Source organism: Pezoporus wallicus, unplaced genomic scaffold (genome assembly GCF_028554395.1).
Source record: "Pezoporus wallicus isolate ANWC-B61680 ecotype Strahan unplaced genomic scaffold, APGP_CSIRO_Pwel_v1 contig_161, whole genome shotgun sequence".
Lineage (NCBI taxonomy): Eukaryota > Metazoa > Chordata > Aves > Psittaciformes > Psittacidae > Pezoporus > Pezoporus wallicus.
In genome coordinates, this window is record NW_026642654.1 from 6,273,147 (window position 1) to 6,290,849 (window position 17,703).

Consider the following 17,703-nt stretch of genomic DNA (forward strand, 5'->3'; position numbering starts at 1 on the left):
TGAAATTCCTAGGAAAGAATCCTTTCACTAACAAAGAACAGAAACTATAAAATGAAAGAAAATAATCCATATGAATGTTCACATTGCTTCACTCTTTTCTCCCTTCCTATATGTCTTCTAAATGTAGAACCAAGCTTTCAGGAACTTCAAAGTAATTTGTTTAACTCTAATCACTTCAGCCATTTTGATGTATCTACACACATACTTAGCATAATGCCTAGACAGAATTATGGATTTCAGACTACAACTACATTGATAATCTGATCTTTCATCAGGAATAGCTGAGGGGTCCACAAACAGCATATGGTCCTATACACCACACTGCTCCAAGATAATGAGGAGCAGAATTTCAGCCTTCCCTCTCAATTCCCTATTTCTTCTTGGTTTAACAATCAGATACAAGAATTTATACTGTAGTTTCTTTCATGTTAACTTTTACAGCCACCTCAAAAGAATATAATCCAAAGAAATACATTGTTCTGCACAAGGTCATTTCAACAGTAAATATTTTTGTGAAACAGAGTTCACGTATACAAACAAGCAAATTTTTCAAATTCTATCCAACACCTACTCACCGAAAACAAAGTCTACTACTATGGATGAAAGTACTGAATCACACTACCCAAGCTTATTTCCTGCAAAGCAGCATTGCTCAGGAGAAACAAAGCTATTCAGTTACAGCACTGTATCTCATTTCCTCCATCAGTAAATTCTCCCCCACAAGGTAACTTTCTCTTTCCAATTAAAATTGAGATATATACAACAGCTGAAGTCTGCATAATACTCCATACTATATCACATTTTCTGGATATATAATGTACAGAACTCTTCTGCTCTCCTTAACTATAGGGTAGGATGTAGCTATGATATCACCGTTATCCGCTTTTCTCCATCATTGTCCCTTCCCTGACTCATTACTAGACTGATCCTTTTCACATTAGCCCTCCCTCCACATTCTCTGTCTGGTGTTTTCATCCTACTTCCAACATAAACACTGATGCACTCCCCCTTTCTTTGCAGTTCCTGTTAATTCCGATTCCCCTGAACTCCAGATTTCTGATGCATTTCCTTATCTTCTCCTTAATACTTCTCCCTATATTCCAGGTCCTGACCCTCAGAATCCTGATTCATCACAATACTTCAGCTTTTGGATAACTCTCAATTACCAGTTTGTCTTTAATTCAGGTTCGCTTTTCTTGCTTTTCACTTCTGTCTGATCCTCATATTACCTCTCAGACATTTCAGCTAGTACTTTCCAAGTCTTATTTTTTCTTGCGTTCCCACTTTTTGTTGCTTCTTAGCCAAATTTACTCCTCCACTAAGCCCTACATTGATGTAAACTTCATTAAAGAAGTCTGGATTTAGTCCAAATAAAAGCTGACAGTCATCTTAATTGCAAAAAAATTTCTTATCTAATACCCAAACTCTTCAAGCTTATGTCTCTTCCCCCCTCCACTCCCCACACTGAGAGCAATTACATACAGTAAACACTTTGCACGCAGAACAGCCCGAGACTGATGCTAACAGTAAGACCGTGTGGGAAAAAGGCTATGAAAAAAAAGGAGAAACAATCTCACCGTCAGCTTGCAATAAGATCAGTAGTTACGTACACCTAACCACCACCAAAAAACAAACAAAAAAAACCAAAACAAAAACAAAAACCAACACCCCATCTGTCTGTTAAAATCATAGAATCATATAATACTTAGGGTTGGAAAGGACCTTAAGATCATCTAGTTCCAACCCCCCTGCCATGGGCAGGGACACCTCACACTAAACCATCTCACCCAAGGCTTCATCCAACCTGGCCTTGAACACTGCCAGGGATGGAGCATTCACAGCCTCCCTGGGCAACCCATTCCAGTGCCTCACCACCCTAACAGGAAAGAATTTTCTCCTTATATCCAATCTAAACTTCCCCTGTTTAAGTTTTAACCTGTTACCCCTTTGTCCTGTCACTACAGTGCCTACTGAAGAGTCCCTCCCCAGCATCCCTATAGGCCCCCTTCAGATACAAATGGACCAAAGCAGAGATTTTTAACTCTACTCTAGGTGTAATCCCCCTCTACAGCTTTACAAGTGTAACTCTCAGTAATTCTATTTTTCCATGAGAAACTGCCAGCACAGATGAAAGAGTAAACAAGGAGCTACACAATTTGTCCTAACATGAAGTTCTTGAGCATCTGACTATGCTACAACTTAAGACATGAAAGCAGATTTGAAAGTACTGTCTACTTGCATAGCAGTGGCAGTTGTTCACAGTATTTTTCTAGCATTTGTGGAAGCAAGAAGGGGAACTGGTTACTTTGCTAACCTGCCACTCCTCCAGGATATGTGCAAGCTATGAGCAAGAACACCTCTCCTCCTCAATGTAATAGTTTTATGGTCTGCACTTCTACATCCTTTGCAAACATTTTTACTAGCTGCAAATACTTCCTTTCTCTGAACCCTTGCTTTCCGAACACTAAGCCTAAATCAGCTATCATCCTAGCCTTCAGAGGATTTGCTAGGAGTATCTGCTAGTTACCATCCCAGTTCTTTCAGAATCCTGGAAAATAAGTTAACCAGCCCCAACAAGCTGAGTACTTTAAGCTCACAGTTTTATTTACTGCTTTGCTTACTTGCATCCCTCTCCCTGCTATCCACCCTACCTTCTCCCATACTTTGAGCTCAGAAACTGCAGCAGGACACTCTTCTAGATCTTACAATACCTACATTATCTTTAATACTGCTGCATTTTGAATGCATTATCCTTTCTTTTTCTCCTCACAACTCTGTGATTAAACAGTGATTCTGCTCTTTACTGTCTGCTCTCATTCCTAAAGGAGCTTGACTTCTGCAAATTTGTCTTTTCTCTCATACTCTTTAATCCAAAACTCTCCTCTGACTACATGGCTTTTTCTTCCCATTTTTGACAGGCCTGGCTCATCTGGGACATTCTTCTTGGTGTTCCTCAAGTCTGTAGCTTTTCCTCACAGTTTTCCCCTTTCTTAGGATAGCTCATGAACATTCTTCCAGCTTTAGTACATAACATCTTCAGTTCTGCAGAGCTCACCAGCACTCAGTTTATTGATTCATTCCTTAAATATATTTTTTTGCTTTTTTTTTCTTTTAGTACACAATGAATGCAACCCCAGTCATTCAAACACTCCACTTACTTCCAGAGTCATCCACAACATCCACTTAATTTCTGCTAATTCAGTGATTCTCACATTAGCTTTTCCTGCCTCTGTCATCACATAACATGGCTGAAATACAGATCTTATTTATTCCTCTTGCACTCTTCCTCCATGCTTGCAGTGTTAGCAGACAGCCCACTTTGCAAGACCATAACCAACAGGTTCTCTTAAACTGAAATCTATCATCAACCATACAGATCCTTTCTGCATATTATCGCTAAAATAAAGACTTTCACGCTAAGCTAAGGTTTTTATCCATAATCTCATAATTTTAATTATTTCAACATTCTGGCCTTGACAAATACAGTTTTCCTCAATCACATCTACTCATGATACTAAACCCTGAATCTCTTTCCATATTTCTAAAAGCACTCTCCTTTGCACTAAATGTAAAAAGAGTGATCTTTGATTCTAATACTTATCAGTAGGCAATACCAACCATCTCTTGTTTATTCATGACACCCCCTCCCTCTGATCAGACTAACTCCAGCCACAAACACCCATTAGTTTTTTTAAAATCACACCTTCATGTTTTCCTACCAAAGCTTAGTTGGTGCTTATCTTACCAACACTTCCATTTTATAGCTTCCACAAACTCTTCTGAACTATATATCACTAAACATAGAATGGGAGGGAGAGCAAGGATGGAAGATAGCCTCACAGCTGGAGAAGCTACAGAAAGATTTCACATGGAGAATGACTCTTCCTCCCTCTCTAGCAATTTCATTAAGAATATAACATTTACTCAGAGCCAGTGAGGACTGAGGGCAAGTGAAGACTTGCTGTGAGCCCATCCATAAGAGACACCCCAGTTTAGTGGGAAGGTCATGTCAGCCCCAGCCATGGCTCTAGTACCATGGACAGGGCTGGGCCAAGGCTGCCAGCGAAGGGGCAAAGCACCACTGACCTCTGCAGAGGTCAGGCAAAGCACCACTGACCTCTGCAGCAAAGGGGCTTTGAGAAGAGAGATAAGGAGACTCTAAACATCAAAAAAGTATGAGAAGCTATACCCAAGACAGAGGGAAGAGTTAACTTAAACAGGGCTAGGCCCAACTTTCCCAGAGCTAATAAATATACACAGAAGGTGCAAATGATAAAAAAATAAAAGAATTTAAGAGCTGAACTACAGTGTTTAAGAATCACTAATGCACACAAATAAACCACTTTATAGCAACTCAGCTACAAACACAGCACACTAGTCAGGTACACCAAGTTTTCTTGGATTCCTCCACCTCAGCGGCCATGTCCACTTGACATATGGACTATAAGTGCTTTGGAGCAGGGATTAGACTTTTATCTATCCTGTGAATTTGCAATGCTTTTCAGAACAAACGCCCCACCTCTACCTACCATTGCTGTATATTATGGTTAAAAGAGAACAACATGAAGATGAGAAGAGGAAGTGAAGGTGGATTAAACCTAATCAGAATTAGCCACTTCCCACATCTACTCTCTTTTAGCATCAGCAAGAAATATACTAAATCCAGATGATTCTGAGAAATGCAGTGGCGCTACGGAAAACTCAAAAGATAAAAGCCACAGTTCATGAAATCCTTCAGAAGAGCACGTATTTTCCATTGATCCTCCTGTGGGGAATGGGAGCATTTGGTAACAGAAAGTGGAAACATCATTAGATGCACCAAAGTGAGGTGCACAGCAAGCTACTTAATATGGCTTGAAATTGCTTTAACTGACTGCACATTGTCTGCACTTTAAAGGTTTAAGGTTTTAATTCTGCATTTTAAAATATGCACAAAGCTCCAGCTGAAGATCTGCAGTTTAGCTTCTGTATTTCTGTAACTTCCATGCTCTGTATTCCTCTCAGAAAGAAAAAAATTCCCACACTCCCTTTGAAATCAGCATACGATTTGTGTCAATGGCTTTCACAGAAACCTCTCTAGATGCTGATGACAGATAATCACAATTCCAGAAACGAAGTAGCAGCTGACATAAAAAAAAAAATTTTAAACAGCATATAATTAATGAACTGCAGCGAGGTAAGAAAAGTGTGAAAATATATTCTAGCAAACACCACATTATATTGGGCAAAGACATATTTTAATAAAAGGAAATTTATGAGTAATAGCAGTAAATTTCTCAAAATGCACTGCAACATATGACATTTCCTACTGCTTCTCTAAGTACACAAAAACACCTTCTTCACATAGTTTCCCAAAACAAGTCACAAACATGCACTATAGGAAAACAGAACTCCAGTCCTAAAGACCTGACAAGCAAAAAATACATAATGGGGAAAGCAGAAATTTAAAAAAAACCCACATATGTATGCATGTCTCCAGTCTCACATTCACCCACCCTATCAAGCTGCTATTCCTTCTTGCCCTTGTTAGCTTCGTAGAACCAAAATGGAGCACAGAGAATTAAAGAATTTTAACATTCAAGAGGGAACAAAACTCAGTAATCATCAATCCCTCATGCCTCTCCAAGCCAGCTGAAAATGGTGGGATTCCCTCAGGTGGCCTATAGAACAAAGGCAGGTAGAGGCCCAAAACTACAAGTTATGGCTTTAACATTAATTGCAAGGATTTTACAAAATTCCTGCAGAGTGGCTTTTAAATAGACCTCAAACAATTAAAATCTACTTCTATGCAGAGAACTAAGACCAGCCTCACTACTACTGTACTGTTTCATTTGATTTTATGTTTTCAATCTTTCCACCACATATTCATCCTGTCTACTTCTTACAGGATTCATCCTGTCTACTTCTTACAGACATTCATCCCAGCAGCAAGAACTACTATCGTGGGGAGCGTGTTCCAGTAATTTATTAAACTGTCAATATTTCCATTCTCCTCTCTTCACAGGGAAATCCATGCATGCAACAAAGTTTAAGTAAGTGGGGTAAACTTTACACCTCAAGTCAGCCTCACCACCAAGACATTAGATGGAAATGTCTTTGGCGCATGAACTGCCTGCTACTCTCTGTTCACACAGTAACCTGCACAACAGCCCCCTACCCTTCTTTCTTGGTCCACAAGCACTGGACCACGATAAACAGGTAGAACATAAATAAACAGGGAGGATTTTTATGGCTTTCAGTTCCAGTTTATTGTAAAACTTAACTCATGCTCAAAAGTCACACACTTGGATTCTAATTGTTAAAATACTATAAAAAATAATTTCTAAAAATCTTTAAAGTTCACAGGTATTAGGACCACTTTGCAGGCTCCATTACAGTTTAGGGACTATTTTATTTAACTTATAGCACAAAAAAGAAAGATGTGTAGTATTACCAAATAGCAGTACCAAAATCAGATTTTTAAGCTTTTGTATCTTAAGAATGGTCACCACACATTTTTAGATCCTGGGACCTTTAACAGCAAGTCAACTAAAAAGACTGCATTTGTCAGACTAGATTACTGATTTCAAGCAACTCCTCCCCCAGTCATGTGGCTGTGCTCTGCACTCTATCAATTAAAACTTGTTTAATCTTAGTCACTATCACACACGCAAAGATTAAACAGTAACCTGTAAGGGCCTGTGACACATGCTGTTCACGTTTAATTTTGTTTTAGCAGAAGCTAAAGATTCCCAATATTTTGCTAAGCAACACCCTAATCTGAGAACAATGTAGATATTACATGATTCCTTTTCCTCTGAAATCATGCTGTGTTCTATAAGCACGCCTTTCCTAATCCCTTTTCCACTACTGACTGCAAAGGATCAGATTCTCTTCCAACTGTCTGAATAGGCATCAGTTCCCAAACTGCAGTGCAGGAGCTTCTGGTGATCACAAAAGGCCATGATCCAGGGTCTGTAAGCAGTGTTACAATCACATAAACCAGTAAAAAAAAATCATATTTTTGAACTGACACAGGTCAGTTAATAAATCAGTGTTTTCTGAACTTGTAAGGCAATACCACTGCCCACGGAGATGTACTGGTAAATTATACACTTATAATTGTCCAATATCTTACTGATTTCCTCACTTACCAAGTTTTTTCTACTCCATCACTGAAAGCAAGGCCTCATTAACTAAACTTTTAAGACACTATTAGATACCTGCTAATTACCTAAGAATCACAAAACTGGTAAGCCACAATGTTAAAAGTGCAAAAGACTTCCCAGTGGAATCTGGAAGCAGGTATCCATGTTTGCACAGAGCTGAGCTCAGGCTAACGAGCCACATTAGCCCCTACCTCCTGTGCTTTTGCTCTGCCTTCCCCTGTGCCTCTGCTTCCAAGGAGAGGCCTGGGAAACTCAAGCTGGCTTCATGCAGGCAGTGCATAGTCCATTCCAGAAATGGATTTGCTGGGAAAAGCAGTTAAAAGACATCCTCAGAGCACCAGTATTAACCACTTAATTTGTTATTTAATGCATGTATTCAATATCCTGGAAAACAAACACTTAACTGTCTTCAATTAAATAACTCTTCCAGTCTCTTGTTAAAACCAATGCCTACACAAAGGCAGCAGTCAGCATGGCTTCAACTTACCTAATAACTGTTTTGAATACCATGTTCCCTAAACTATACACAGCCGGACTTCCTAGTTTTCAGAACTGTACTGTCTACTGCAACACAGCAGCACACACTGGAAACTGATGCTCTACAGTGCCTGTGACATTAAAAATGCACAGCTCTTTTATTTACCTGTACATTTTTAGATGCATTCTTTACTTAGACTTAGTTCATAACAAGCTGATGAACTAATTCTTGCCTAGTATTTTAGAAAAAAAGGTGCTGAGCACTGATATCTCTATTACACAACTTATGGACAGCTTTTTATCAAAGGATCTCAACCTGAAAAAACAGGCACATCATCCTAAATGACCTGAGTATTTCCAAACCAAAGAAGTCTGGATTTGAAAAAAAAAAATCTTACAGTTTTGAAAATTAATTTGTTCCTCTTGATAAATCACAAAGAAAAAAAATAATCAATAGTCATTTCAACACAGGCTTTAGGACAGCACACAAACAGCCAGCAACTACTGATACTTTGCCAAAAGTGCCAGATAGAAGAATACTATTAAACAGCTATAGCCAGTGCAATCTCTCATATCCTGCCTTGCAAACTTCAATTAGATCCATAAGACAGTAGGCACATTCTTTATCATCATTAATATAAGAGATAATTTTTGTACCTAAAATAGCAGAGTCTGATTTCCAAAATATGCAGAGATACAAAGATTTATCGTACTGATTTTCTTTCTCTGCTACACTTCTCCACAAAAACAAATGCTAAGCAGATTAAATAAGGAATCCACCATATGCAAATTTGTAAATGCATATCATTCTCCTCATGTAAAAAAAGTTTTCAAAATGTAACTTATTGAGTTAAATCTTTAAAAGACTTTAAGACACATGTTACAAATTTTATGCCGTCATACATAAATTTTGTATCATCAGAAATTTAAACCATTTTTGGTTTTTTCTGAGAAGTGTTACATCTTTGCAAACATACAGCTTTAGAAATTGATTTAGAGAAAGACCAATTTTCATGAGACTTGTAATAATCCCTAAATCCAGCAAAACTGCTTTTGACCCAAATGCTAACTTCAATTCTGTGATAATCAACTATTAAGCAGCTCTCCCTTACAACAGATTCACTATTAAAAATAATCTTTAAGAAAAAGTTACCTTTAATTCAGAATTGCTGATGTTAAGACTATCAGGTTAATAAGGTATAATTAAACCTAGGCATTTAAGTGCAAGCTTGCAGGGAAGAAAATTATCTCAGGAACAAAACTAACTACTTCTGTGCAGATTATTTTGAATTCAACTCTCTGCTCTAGCGGCTTTGGGAACTGGCAAAACAGGAAAATCTTGAAAAGGGTGTTTATACACCTAACCCAGGTTTTGTTCACTTAAGACACATTAATAATCCATTGCTAGTGGCAGTTCTTTTGTAAGAAGGAACATCAACTACTGACAAGACTGCTGAAGAGGCTCTTTTTAAAATACATGCTTACTGCAAAACAAATCAACTAAACACTCAATGTAAGAACTGATGTAACAAGTAGATGGAGCAAATTAATCTGCATCACAAGCAAGATCCCCCCCTCCTACAAGTTATTTCAGAGAAGCTGCTAGAGGAATCAGATACACAGATGCTTCCTCTTTCATTGTGCATATACAACTGGGATGTGGAATGTACTCTCACTGTGTTCAGACCTGTCCCAGATTTCGCTCCTATTTGAAACACGAGGGAAGACTCTCAGTCTCTCTCTCTTCCCCCAGCGCTGGCAGCCACCCTCTGCAGCAGGGAGGGCTCTTACCGCCAGGTTCAATTGCACGTTTCGAATATTTGGAAAGAAAAACAAACCGCTCTCTGACAAAAGCGACTCCTACTAAGTATTTGCAGCCCAGGCTGTCCAAGCCTGGCAGGGAAGAGGGGGCTCCCGCGCACCGAGGGGAAGCCCAGCCGGCGCCGCTCCGGGGGGCTGTCTAGCGAGGGGCAGGCATCGCCTCACGGCCCTGGAGAAGCGTTTCCTGAGGGAACGCTACCTTAAAGCATATGTCCGAGGGGAAGAAGATGTTTAAATTTCTACGCACAGGGACTGGAAAGAAGATTAAATCCCACCTGTGCAGGCAGGCACACACACACATTGATAAAGGACACTCCAACCTCTCGTACCGCCGGGCTGGCAGGACCGAAGCCCCCCACAGTGGGGCGGGAAGAAGGCGCGGGGAGCCGAGGCGTTTCAGGTGTCGCTGTAAAGGAAAGGGCAGAGAGGGGAGGCTGGAGAATTCAAATAACCCCCCAGGTAAGAGGGAGGGTGAGAGGGCGGGAGAAACCGACCGAATTAGGGCTCCGCAGGCATCAGGAGGAGAAAGAGAAGCTAAGGGTCGGATTCCCCTACCCCCAGACTAAGAGAAGCCGTGCAGGCGGCGGCCAGCCCTCCAGCCTCGCTGTGCACTGAGGGGCGAGCTCAGAGGGGGGAGGCGGGCGCAGCGGGAGTCCGCGGGCCGGAGGGCAGCAGCGCCTCAGCCTCCCCCCACCTCCCCTTCTTTTCTTTCCCCGCTCCACCACGAGCCCGATTTCCTCTCAGTGGCAGTCGAGGGCGCTCCTCAGGGCCAGGCGGGGAGAGGGAGCGGCAGGAGCCAGTGCCGGTAGTGCCTTGTTCTCTGCTGCCGCCGCGGCGGACAACCAGGCCGGAGGGGGCTGCGCAGCCCGCTCCCCTCCCCGCCGCGCCTCTCCTCCGGGGACTCACCTCCTCGATGGCCGCCACCGTGTTCCTGCACTGGGCCATCCGGGTGGTGAAGTTGGAGGCAGTAGGTGACTTGTAATCCTCATTGGTTTCGGACACGAATTCCGACACGGAGATCTGGTCCGGCATGGCGGGGCGGGGATGAGTGAGGGGAGGAGGAGGAGGGGGGGGAACAGGCGGCTCCGGGGGGAGGGGAGGGCCCAGGGGGGACTCCCCCCTCACATCGCTCGGCAACCGGCGGCAGCGCCCTCCTCGCAGCTCCGCCGTCTGGAGCGGTGCTGTTCCCTCTCCGCCACCACACAAGGAAATTCCCCGCACCCACACTCCTCCTCCGTGCGCGGTCACGCAGCACCGGGGCCGGGCACACGCCCAGCGGCGACCGGTGGGGAGGGGAGGCGGCGGCGGCGGGAGCTCTCTCCATACCCCGCCCTCCCTTGCGCTTGCTCCTCGATCTCACACGCAGAGGGAGGAGGCTGGCCGAGGCGCGGCCGCGTGAATCTCCCTTTCAGTCACCGCACGCCCGGAGGAGACCTGCCGCCGCGCACTCGCCCCCTGACTCCCGCCCGGAGAAGATGGCGCCCCCCTCCCTCTTTCCCTCATAGCCCCGCTGAGGAGAGGAGAGGGAGCGGGAAGCTGTGGCAGAGCAGTGCGGCTCTAGCTGAAGAGAAGCCTGTGGCTGGGTGATCCGAGGGGCAGGCAAGGCGAAGCCAGCCCTGTAATTAAGATCGTGTTTAACAACAAAAACCAAGGGCAGGGGAAGGTGAGGGGCCATGCCTACCTGATGTAACGGGTGGAAGCCCGCAGGACAGGTCTTCGCACTGTCCCCTCCGTGGCTGCCCGGAGGTGGCAGGGACAGGCTCTTCCCTCACAATTCATAATCTGTATTTCGACAAGTTAATCTATTTTACGAGTTTGTGCCCGAGTTTTGAGGGAGATAAAGCTGAGAAATGCTGACAAATTCCCAAGAGGTCTGTGCAAAAATAGTTTTAGGCCAACATTTGTATCTAAATTCTTAGAAAGCTTTTTTCTGTACTCGAAGTAGTGTTATAAGAGGAGGAGATGCCTTGTACTTTAATATAAAGTGACAAGGATTATTCAAGACAGAAAGAACACAGGTCAGCCACAGCTGTGGCATTTGTGACCGATGGGCAGAAAAGGAGATTTGCAAGGTGTCACCAGCAGGGCATGGTGCTTGCTTGCATTGGGAATACTGGGAATGTGGTCCACAGCAGTGGTTTCTCTTGGCCTCAAAGCCCTTAGGACTTCTAGCTTCTTCATGCAGAAAGGAATGGAAGCCTGTATTTTGGCCCAGAAACTCTCCTCTGGTGATGGAGTTATTAGCTGTCTGTAAATGATTCTTTATTGCTGGGTTTTAAAACTCTCCAGGGAATTCAGATGAGTCAGCAGGTACTATTTTGCTGCAGTTTGTAAAATGCCCATATAAATAACTGCAGGCCTACCCAGATGTTACAGCCCATTGTGATCCTTGCTAGTGTTGTGAGAAGTTGTCCTTTAACATGAGCAATAAAGCTTATCGACCATATTCATTCTACTGGTTGTAGCAAAACAGATGAACAATGACTATCTGCATGTTCTTTCCCTTTTTCTAACTCTTACTAGTTTTTCCATTCTAAACTTCCTTATTTTCTCTCATAAAATTTGCCACCATTATGTTGCTTTTCAACTTCTGTTTCCACATAACTGTGTATTATAAACCACCCTCTTTGTTAAGTCTTGTGCATGTTTCAGTTGATGGAGCATATGCAGGTATAAATTGTTATGGTGCTAATGCATTAAACATGTATTTGTATGTTACATGGTACGTGAGTGTATTTGTGACCAGATTGAGTATAAATACTCATTCTTGCTAAAAATATGTGGATCTTACATCTCCATTTTTGTATCAGGTGATGGTGATTACCTTCAGAGCAATACTTACTACACTATTACCAAAACTTAGGAAACTAGCATTTTTAGACTTCGTATCTTCCATATGTATTTAGAAATTTTGAAAGGGGTGAAAGCCTTGGGGGGTCTGAAAGGCAAATAACACTAAATTTTAAATTTTGCAGCAGCTCTTCTATCTGCAGCAAATCAATGCAGTCTCTAGTGCTTGCATCTTCAGTTTGATATTGGAGTGTATACAACTAAGACCGGTATTATTTAATATATTCATCAATGATTTAGATGAGGGAATTGAGTGTACTATCAGCAAGTTTGCTGATGACACTAAGCTGGGAGGAGTGGCTGACACGCCAGAAGGCTGTGCTGCCATCCAACGAGACCTGGACAGGCTGGAGAGTTGGGCAGGGAGTAACTTGATGAAATATAACAAGGGAAAGTGTAGAGTCCTGCATCTGGGCAGGAACAACCCCAGGTTCCAGTATAGGTTGGGGAACGACCTGTTAGAGAGCAGTGTAGGGGAGAGGGACCTGGGGGTCCTAGTGGACAACAGGATGACCATGAGCCAACACTGTGCCCTTGTGGCTAAGAAGGCCAATGGCATCCTGGGGTGTATTAGAAGGGCGGTGGTTAGTAGGTCGAGAGAGGTCCTCCTTCCCCTCTACTCTGCCCTGGTGAGACCGCATCTGGAGTATTGTGTCCAGTTCTGGGCCCCTCAGTTCAAGAAGGACAGGGAGCTGCTGGAGAGAGTCCAGCGCAGGGCAACGAAGATGATTAGGGGAGTGGAGCATCTCCCTTATGAGGAAAGACTGAGGGAGCTGGGTCTCTATAGTTTGGAGAAGAGGAGACTGAGGGGTGACCTTATAAGTGTCTATAAATATATAAAGGGGGAGTGTCACGAGGACGGAGCCAGGCTCTACTCAGTGGCAAACAATGATAGGACAAGGGGTAATGGGTACAAACTGGAACACAAGAGGTTCCACTTAAACTTGAGAAGAAACTTCTTCTCAGTGAGGGTGACGGAACACTGGAACAGGCTGCCCAGGGAGGTTGTGGAGTCTCCTTCCCTGGAGACATTCAAAATCCGCCTGGACACATTCCTGTGTAACATTATCTAGGTGTTCCTGCTCCGGCAGGGGGATTGGACTAGATGATCTTTCGAGGTCCCTTCCAATCTCTAACATACTGTGATACTGTGATACTGTGAAGACAGTTCACACAATGAAATTTTAAATTCTGTAGACTGTGTTTACATAGCAGGTCAGGCCAGAAGCAGCGATAGCTTCTAATCTTTCATTGAATAGATTCAGAACTTTGCCATCCCAGTGAAACTGCTAGGCCTTTTTGCTTGACAGACTGTGCATTTGACTCAGCTCTCTTGTTTCTGAAGCTGAAGACTTGTGCTTGGGTGACCCTAGACAATTATCTAGCCTTGATCTCAAGACTCACAGTTTGGAGAAGCCATTGCTTCTGTCAGTGTACTCTGACAGAGGCAAGTCAAGATTACTGCATCTTCCAGCTGTTGCTTGTTATTACAATTTTTTCTGTAGGTTGAGGAGCTATTCAGTACTCAGACTTTTCTCCCTGTGAGCATTCTTATACACTGTAATGAAATAATTTCTCAGTTTTATTTCTTGATAAACTAAGCTGATCAACTTCCCTGTTTTGAAGAGGGCAGAGCCAATTTGAATTGCTTTGCATTGGCCACAAACCAAGATTGAGTACCCAGATGGTGACTGTGGGTCAACTGACATGTGCCAACTCGTTACTTTGCAGTAACACTTTCATTAGTGTGTGTGAGTCCTGTGTCTCTCAGTGAAAGGATATTTTCTTAGCCTTTCCATCATTCTTACAGTTCTAACACCTCAATAAATTATTATTTTGGTCCTCTACTCCATCATTGTTACATTCAGGAGTATCATTAGACTTTCTGGTCCTAGTATTGTACTGGCTCATCTACTTGTCCATTATGGTCTCTAGGTATTTAGGAGCAACACTTAATTTTAGCATCCAGCCTATTCTTTGAATTTACAAGTGTTGCAGTGGAATGGTTCAATAATGAAACAGCTGTGAATGAAGCTTGCTTATGCAGGATCTGGTACTACTATTTCGTTTCTAGGTTTTTCCTGCTTGCTTGCTCACCATTGCTCCTTCTCCTCTGGCTTTGGACACTCTTTCTTTCTTATCTGCAATTAATACTACATAAAATGTCACTGTTTTCTTTGACCCAGTCGCAAAGTTAGATGTCTTCTACTAAAGAGAAATAAGTAACAAAACCACTTTCTAAAGATCCAAGCTCTGCACATTACTGAAAAGCTTCTAATCTTGTAGATAAGCATAGACTACAACGCTATAAAGTGATGTGAAATATCAGGGTTTAGGTATCTTTCCCTTGCAGAAGATACGAAGCTCAGAATACTTGATTTGTACAAACATTTCTTCCTACATTGACTTTAAACCAGTATTAATCGTTTTGTCAGTTAGTGTTATAAAAAACATGTCAGACCTTCAAATCCTTACATAGACTTAATTAATTTTTTTCTCACTTTTGTTTTTGAGCCTTTAGAAATCCTATCTCTATGTCAAAATATTTATTTGCATCACTGCCATTAATTAAGAACCCAAACCAAGGACCAGATACCATACACAGAACAACAAGGCAGCCTCTGGAGATCTGAGCATCTAAAATTAGCTAATGGAAGTGCAATTGAGTGAATATGAGGAAATACTTGACCGTTACTGATCTGCATGAGAGTCTGTGATCTCAGTGTGCTATTGCCCAAATGTTTCATAAGACATTTCAAATAGAGTTTTCAAGAAGGATTTTGAGATAGATTGGGCTGTTTAAGAGGGAATTATTATGAGGGTCAGCATGGGAAGGTGTGATAGACCTTGTGTCCTTCAAATGTAACAGTTCAGAGTTGGAGGTTAATGTCATGGATCAAACAGAAGCAGAAGTTAGTGTCTGTTTAGTTGAAAGGGCATGGGAACTTGCAAGTGGTCTCTCTCCAAAGAAGCAACATAGAAGGCTATGAAACCCTAAGAAATTAAATGCAAATTCATCTAGCTAGGGCCTGAGTGAGGTAGAGAAAGCCTGTCAAAGAAGCAAGCTAAGATGGAAGTTCACCTGGGTTTAGCACAGAAAATAAGTATAGAAATTTGAAGTTTCCCCATTGCAATGACGCGTGGCTCAAAGCAAAGTAGAATTTAAGAAAAGAGCAAAATTCTATTTCATCTCCCAGAGTCAGGCTTCCAAGCAAGAGTGAAACAGATGGGACCATGTACTTCATGAATGTCTGTTAAATAAAATAGGATGACCTTTAAAGTAGAGAATACATTTAGAAACAAAAATAAATCTTCTCACCCAAAGTCTGCTATCCTTATATGATAAAGTCCTCACCTATTCAAACTTACGCCACTCACTTGACATAAGTTTGAATGGGAATACCTGGTAGTGATGAGCTAGCTGCCTTAGGTGCCTTTCAGGGGCCATCCTTTGCTGCACTGGTTTCTTGCCTGCAGCTGATGATCTGGAATCCATGGGAAGTGGTAAGAAATGTTAGTTTAATTTGCAGGACAGCTGTTTGGTCATGGGGGACATGGCAGGCCTTAGGCAGTGCAGAAAGGAACTTCCTTCAGAGGTCATGCTCGTGAATTCTGCCTGAGCAAGGTCTTGTTCTGCAGGATCTCCTGACACTTGTATTCAGCTAGTTTGGCATTTCAGACTTACAACGGGCCTGCATCCTCCAGGGGAAGTGCTTATAGAAGCTCTGAGTAGTAGGGAAAGAGATTACAGAATCTATAAAACTTGGGATACCATCCACGCCTCAGGAAGATCTCAAGCAGGAAGGATTCTGTGGATAAGGTCATTCCCTCAAATTATACTGAGAAGACATAGTTTGTATAGCACAGCACCATGTATGAATAGAATATTTCAGTTGGAAGGAGCAACAACAATCATCTGCCTTCCAGAACTCAGAGAAATTGTCCTTTTTTCAGAATATATTAAGTAATTGATGCAACTGAACATAATCAGCAGGCAAGACTGAGAACAGCCCCCCTGTAACACAGAGCATGGTGCATCTCCTTTGAGAGGGACACCTTTTCACATCTGTACTGGTAAGTTAGAAGCACAAAAATATAGCATGGGTCCTGGAGTGCAATCAGCCATATTGCTAAGTTGTTAGAAAAGTCCCTCGCATAGGTTCTGAATTCTCAAAGTCTTCCTGAAGATGCGTAAGCACGCTTTAGGACTTTGGACAGTGCACTAATACACACTACTAAATATACTCTGTGTTTTAAAATCTCTTAAGACAGATGAATTTGAGAATGATTGTAAGAATATTGTAATCTTTTTTGGTTTTAGAAACAGCCATGTCTTCTGCACCAGTTCTGTGAGTCTAACCTCCCTTTCTTGGTATTTAGCTTCTGAAAGTGAAGCATTCTGATTCCAGTTTAAACACAAAATTAATATAAAAAGACATTTTTAATTTCTTTTGATAAAAATGGAACAAAAAGTACTTTGGTTATTACAGTCCCTGTTCTCAAATAGTTCAGTTTAACTGCTGATGTACTTACCCATCTCTTTATGTCTAATACCCAGAAAGGACTGAGACTGATACACAGAGATCAGTTCTTCATCCTTTCCCTCTTGGTTTAGGATCCTGTTTTTGAATGTGTATCTCTCCCAACTGTCGGGCTCATTCTAAGTATGTAAAGTAATGCTACAGTTGGCACCTAACTTCGCTGAAATCAAGCTGCTGCAGTCACAGTGGCCTTGCACTCTGTAGGTCCGAATTTAGCATTTTGTGGGTTTTAAGCACACCATTGTGTTGCCTATGCCATCATCTAAATAATTATGCACTTTGCTCTCATTGCACTTATCATAGTACTACAATCTTAATGTTGCTTGCATCTTACCTATTTATGCACAGCATATTACTAAGTCATTACCCTCCAACACTAGTAGCTGTACATTTTGAAACGCAGCACTAAGCATGGAATTGCTGCGAGGCACTTTTAGGCAGGGTCTGGCAATGTTCCTGCAGTTGCAGGACAATGGATACAGGGACTAAACTTAATGCTGTTCAGTGTTAAGTTAGACTTGATATGATAATGGAGTTTCTTAGAGTACAATTATAATGTTTTGAAGTACATAATAAAATTATGTGGGAAATGGTAAACAGCTGAAAAAGCAAAGCATAGAATTTAAATAATCTCTGAGGCTTTTTCAGAACAGCAGAGGAGCTCAGGCAGTAGAAAGATGCACATGTCAGAAATTAATACATTAGATAGGACCCGAAGGCTTGTAGACTTCACAGAGAAAACAGAATGAACTAAAACTAAATCAATACAGCAAGATGTATATTAATTTTCCAGTCACCCTTATTAGTTATTAAACACAGTTTAAGGAAACAAAATAATTTCATTAAAGAGGGAGGACTGGGATAAC

The 17,703-nt window shown here is 41.9% G+C and overlaps 2 protein-coding genes across 5 annotated transcripts in view; one reads left to right on the forward strand and one right to left on the reverse strand.

Moving 5' to 3' along the window:
• Window positions 1-10,523, reverse strand: part of ASAP2 (ArfGAP with SH3 domain, ankyrin repeat and PH domain 2) — a 90,754-nt gene extending 80,231 nt beyond the window's left edge. For 2 of the 4 annotated variants that reach the window (XM_057431884.1, XM_057431883.1), the window contains exon 1: window positions 10,353-10,522. In XM_057431884.1, coding sequence (XP_057287867.1) covers window positions 10,353-10,478 — 126 coding nt within the window. In that variant the 5' untranslated portion in view covers window positions 10,479-10,522. Of the gene's footprint in view, window positions 1-10,352 lie in introns of all 4 variants that reach the window. The other 2 variants (XR_008975209.1, XM_057431881.1) reach the window with 2 other exon arrangements.
• MBOAT2 (membrane bound O-acyltransferase domain containing 2) overlaps window positions 10,270-17,703 on the forward strand; it is a 166,226-nt gene continuing 158,792 nt past the window's right edge. The window contains exons 1-2 of the mRNA XM_057431886.1: window positions 10,270-10,413; window positions 16,251-16,370. The gene's annotated coding sequence lies outside the window, so the exon portion shown is untranslated. The remainder of the gene's footprint in view (window positions 10,414-16,250; window positions 16,371-17,703) is intronic.